Raw genomic sequence first — 6,000 nt, 5'->3', positions numbered from 1 at the left:
TTGTATACCTGCAAGGTTTATTAGTATGAAAGGTGTAGTTTACAAAATAATCAATTAATGTACAAATCAGATGTGTATGTAATGAAGTGCTCTGTGAGTGTATGACTTTGAACATGATTATTTTTTATTGCTTTTGTTTTCACATTTTTAATAAGATCTTGCCACAATTTCAGCCAGTAGCAGAACAATAACAAAACCACATTGTTTTAATGCTTGGCCCTATTAAGAACAGTCCATCATGTACAGAATAGAGATACATCAAAAGCACCGTGAATCATCGCGCATAAGTAAAGCGTGACTCCCTAAATCATGATCACACTGAATCAGGAGGTACCTGAAGTTTCACATCAGTAGTCAGAAGGTTGTGAACTTAATGCCTTCAGGACTACAGAAAGCTGCTGTTGATCACGTGAGTAAAATCCTTGTTCCTCTGTGATTAGGAGACTCCCTAAAAGAAAACAAAAAAAGATACAAACCCAATTCAACAAATGAAAATTTATAAAAATGTATAAAAATATATTTAGACTGTATTTTATTTATTAATACTTTTCATACCATGAGTCACCAAACTTTAAACTGAAAAAAATGTTTAAGGTTTCACTTTACTTTAAATTACTGAACTAATATTTAGTGGCATTACAATTGTTTCTGAGATCTGTGTTGCATGGAGTCGACCAACTTCTGGCACCTCTGAACAGGTATTCCAGTCCAGGATGATTAGACCACATTCCACAGTTCTTCTGCAATTTTGGGTTTTGCTTCAAAAAAACACAATTCAGATGTCAGCCCACAAGTTCTCTCTGGGACTGAGGTCAGGGGATTGTGCTGGCCACTCTATTACCTCAATCTTGTTTGTCTGTGATAGCTCAGTGATAGCTGTGATAGCTCAGTGGTTAAGTTGCCACTGTTGGGTCCCTGAGCAAGGCCCTTAACCCTCAATTGCTCATCATGTTCCACTCATTGTGTGTAAGTCGCTTTGGATAAAAGCGTCTGCTAAATGCTGAAAATGTGTGTAAAAAAAAAAGTGTTGGGTCATTGTCTTGTTGAAACCCATTTTAAGGAAATTTCTTCTTCGACATAGGGCAACATGATCTCCTTAAGTATTCTGATATAATTAACCCTTTAAAGCCGGCCCATTCAAATTTCGAAACAAAAATTTCGATGGCTTAAAGCCTTGTATCTCCGCCGTCCAATCACTGATTGTAAATCTGAAAACTGCCCCAGGTAGCTGACAACCCAGGCTAAAAGGCAATATCATTGGTCAAGCGGTTTGTGTCGTGGCTGGTTTGCATATTTAATGAGAAGGCGAAGAATAAATTTTTTTCATTTGCCCCGCCCTCACACGGACGCGGCTGAGAGAGTGGACCACTATTACAACACAGAAAGAGAAATTCTGTCAGTGAAATAAGGTAAGATTTATTTTAAAACTGTTTATTAGTGTTATTACTTTTCATTTCTACTCAGAAAACTTAGCTTTAATGGTAAAATTTTAATATTATTAGTGTTTACGCTTTGTAAAAGCTGAGGTGAGTTTGAGAGTTGCGTTCTAAGTTTAGTCAGTCAGCTGCACAACTCTCCTTTCTGAATCGATTGTAATGTTTTTTATGTCCATCTAGATGGAAATAAATACGTGTGGAGAGTTTATCAGATACCTTTTTAGTCTCGTTTGTTTAGTAGTTTGTAAAGTATGCAGCAGTTTTACACAAATAAGTGATTAGTAGTGAACCTAAGCTAAGCTAAGCTACCGGAGCTGTTTGTTACATACTGCAGCCATGTGGTTTGAAAAGGCTGCTCTCAAACTCCAAAGTTAGATTTTATGCATGTAATCTTGAAATCAGTTATAGCTTACTTGTTTTACTTCAATACTGTCTAAAGTCTGCTTAGAAATCACCTTAGCTTTGCTCATAATAGCATTACATTTTGCATTGCATGCATTCAGCATGACTGGCTAAAGTAAGCTGAGGCAGAAAGCATAAAGGTGAAAGAGAAATATTATTTTATCTATAAAATATTTCTGTCAAATTTGCATCATTTTCTAAAAAATTGCTGCATTTATTTGAAAGAGACTAAAGTATGCTATGCTACCATATAGGTGCATATAAGTAGATAACATGTCAGTCTGGGCAATTTATAACTTCTTTTTTTACCATAATATATTTTTTTCTGTGGTAATTCTTACTTGTATCAGTGAAATATAGTTTTATCTATAAAATATTTCTGTCAGATTTGCATAATTTTCTAATGTATTGCAAGAGATATTTGAAAGGGACTAAAATATGGTATCAAACTTTTTTTGAAAGCTTTTTTTGAAAGCATACAGGTGCATAACATTTCAGTCTGTGACTATTTACAACATTTTAAATATAACCATAGAATCAAGTTTTGTCTTGTATTTATTGCTCCTCTTAGATAATTATTGTTTTATGTGTAAACCATGTGCCAGATTTGAGAAACTTTTGTCATATGTATTGGTTCAGTGTACTTGAGTTTACTTCTAAACATGAGCCTGTGGACATTAGCTTCTCTGGCAAAAACATATAGAGTATTTGTGATTGAATTCTACATATATGTAATTATTTTTAAAATAACATCACTGTCACCACCTTTATTCACTGTAATCTCTTTCTTTTATTATTCTGAGATGGATGGAGACAAGGCTCAATATTCATGCCTTATAGAGTCTCTGAAGAGGAGACGGCGGCTAGGCCCTGACGAGCTTAGACTTATTGCTGAACATGACAGCGATGAAGATCATGAAGGCATGACCATTGAAGAGGAGGACTTCATGGACGTGGAGCTCTTGGATGAAGGGGAAGAAGAGGATGAAGAGGAGCAAGATGAGCAGAGGGATCAACCAACAACCTCCTATCGGTAAATGCATGTATTCCAATAGTGTGTATTTGTAAATGTGTGTGTGTACATATATGCTGACAATAAATGTCAGCATTTGCACCCACACACACAATCAGGGCTGCCAACAAAAAGTTAAAATTAACAAAAAAGTACAAACTCAGATTATGATTTTTACTTATGTTTGTTTTCTTTTATGGGTTTGGTTAGTCTTTCTTGTCCCATGTCAGGTAGGAAGCAGAAACGCTTTCCTGACTCTGTATCCTTTCCTTCCTATGCTGATGTAGACACAGAAGCACCAAAGCCCATACCATTTAATCCCTCTCGTCCAGTAGGCATAGATCTGGGAAGTGTGCGTAGGGCTGTACGGTCAGCCACAAGTACCTTGCGTGAAATAGACTTCTTCAAGTTGTTTTTCACGTACACCATCGTTGCCGAGATTTGCCAGTTTACAAACTCTAAGGGGTGGGAGCTTGTACTGAATAGGCCGTCTTATGCGAACCATCATGGGGCATGGGAAGAAGTGACCCCGGATGAATTCTACCGCTTTCTTGGGCTCCTTATTTACATGGGTTTCACGTCCCTGCACAGCATTCACAGATATTGGGGAACCAAATCTCTTCAGGGTTCATGGGCCAAGTTATTCATGTCCCGTGACCGTTTCAAGGAATTGATGGCAGCCCTCCATGTTGTAGATCCTGCCACAGAAAATAATCTTGATCGTCTTAGGAAGTTGCGTTACCTGATGGACCACCTCAAAACCAAGTGTCAGCAGCTTTTCCAGGCTAATGAAAATCTGAGCATAGACGAGAGAATGGTCAAATCAAAAGGTCGATCAGGATTCAAGCAGTATATGAAGGGCAAACCTACTCGCTGGGGTTTCAAATTGTGGGTCATTGCAACTTCAAATTCGGGATATACCTTAGACTTTGATGTTTACACAGGCAGTCTTGATGGGCGCATAACTGATTTGGCTATAAAAGTGATCGAAGACCTTGTGCAGCCATTTAAAAATCAAGGTCACACAGTTTGGTTTGACAACTTCTATACATCACCAACTGTTATGGTCCGACTTAAGGAGTGGGGAATCAATGCTTGTGGGACATGTAGGATTAATCGTAAGAAATTCCCAGTGGATTTCAAAGATGTCAAGAAATGGGAGCGGCAAGCTAACCGTGGTGATATGAGGGGGTGTAGAATTGACGGAAATGTCTTAGTTGTTCAGTGGAAGGACACGCGAGCAGTTACATGCCTCTCTAATTTCCACAATGCTAATGATTCATCAGAGGTTTCTAGGATGGTAAAGAATGGTGCCACGTGGGACAGAAAAGTAGTCCGTCAACCAGCTGTAGTAAAGGACTACAATAAACACATGGGAGGTGTTGACAGATCTGATCAAATGTTAAACACATACAGTCTGCTTCAGAAAACTCAAAAGTGGTGGAAAACACTTTTCTTCCATTTTGTGGACATAGCCGTCGTTAATAGTTTCATTTTGTTTCAGGACTGGCATCATTCCAATCCAGCATCACGTTATGGGTTTAGTTCAGCAGGCTACAGACAACTTGCAGACATTTCCGTCGATTCAATTTTGCCATCTCAGCTTTCAGTAGCTCCAACCACTTCCTCATCGTTTTACATCACCCACATTCCTCAGATAGAGCAAGTATCAAGAAATTGCTGGCTTTGCTACAAAAAATTCAAAAAAGAAAATAAAACAAAGATTGCATGCATGGCTCCTGAGTGCCAAGGTAGAAGATTTTGTTTAGTTGGCAATCGAAACTGTTTTCAGCCTTGGCATTCTAGCGAAGGAGATGAGTTTCGCAGTTAGACCTACACAGGGCTTCTGTCTTCTACTGTCAGTCCTGCTCATCCTTCCTCAACCCCTGTGTTTGTGTATATGTTCTTTGTTTCTCTTTCTCTTCACAGGTCAAAATTCACTGTGCATTGTTCATTGGAAGGAGGTAATTTGAGGTAATTATCAATTGTGCATTGTCTGTTAAATATTTTGTAGTGAATTTTTGGCAAAATGGCGTAGATGAGATTTGATATCCTGTTGCCTCAAAACTGTTTACTGAATTGTTCAATGATTATCCTGAACAAATAATTGCTTTTTCTTGTATTGTTGAATTGGATTATTTGAAAGTTTGTTTTATGGAGTGATGTTCTTCAGTAGTGCTACTGTAGTAGTTATAGTTATATTGTATTGTTGTTTTGAAATTATTTATAGAATGAGAAGTGTATATAATTCTAATAAAAATCTTTAATGTTTTTGAACTATACACTGTTGTTAGTGCTTATTTTGTCAAATACATTTTATCTGCTGTCTTATTTCAAAAATATGAATGTTGACAATTTAGTAATAATTAAGAAAAAAGTACACTTTCATTGGTTTATAGTGTATGCTGACATTGGTAAAAAGTGAGGTGAAAAAGGAGCTACACGGACATTCTAAATTGCTAAATGACACCTTCTGCTAAATTGATCATAACTTTTCAATAGAAGATGATAGATTCAAAATTATTTTCTTGACAAATGGCTCACAAAATTGCAAACATTTCATCTGTTCTATATTGTTCTCTATATTGCACAGAAATGTGTTAAAAATGTAAGAATTTATGAATTAAATAAAAAACGAGAGATTTTTTTAGGTTGATTTTGAAGGTTTTTTGTAAACATTTATTATATTACACTTGAAAAACATTGTGTTTCATATAATTTTAAAGAACTGATTCTCCTGGTTATAATGGTGTGTGTGTATATGCAGGTTTTTTTTTCATAAAAGTACACTTTCATTGGTTTATAGTGTATGCTGACATTGGTAAAAAGTGAGGTAAAAAAAGGAGCTACACGGACATTCTAAATTGCTAAATGACACCTTCTGCTAAATTGATCATAACTTTTCAATAGAAGATGATAGATTCAAAATTATTATCTTGACAAATGGCTCACAAAATTGCAAACATTTCATATACTCTATATTTTTCTCTAAATTGCACAGAAATGTGTTAAAAATGTAAGTATTTATGTATGAAATAAAAATTGAGAGGTTTTTTAGGTTGATTTTGAAGGATTTTTGTATAGATTTGGTTATATTACACTTAAATAACCATACTGAGTTTTATATCATTTTAAAGAACTGATTCTTCT

The 6,000-nt window shown here is 36.0% G+C and overlaps 1 protein-coding gene across 4 annotated transcripts in view; it reads right to left on the bottom strand.

The window, feature by feature from the left end:
- sclt1 (sodium channel and clathrin linker 1) overlaps positions 1-6,000 on the bottom strand; it is a 41,929-nt gene continuing 35,929 nt past the window's right edge. For all 4 annotated transcript variants that reach the window (XM_063008596.1, XM_063008599.1, XM_063008598.1 and 1 more), the window contains one exon: positions 1-448. In XM_063008596.1, coding sequence (XP_062864666.1) covers positions 437-448 — 12 coding nt within the window. In that variant the 3' untranslated portion in view covers positions 1-436. The remainder of the gene's footprint in view (positions 449-6,000) is intronic.

The sequence above is a fragment of the Trichomycterus rosablanca genome, chromosome 14, assembly GCF_030014385.1.
Source record: "Trichomycterus rosablanca isolate fTriRos1 chromosome 14, fTriRos1.hap1, whole genome shotgun sequence".
Taxonomy (NCBI): Eukaryota; Metazoa; Chordata; class Actinopteri; order Siluriformes; family Trichomycteridae; genus Trichomycterus; species Trichomycterus rosablanca.
Note: the sequence above shows the minus strand (reverse complement) of the source record. Positions and strands in the feature narration are given on the sequence as shown.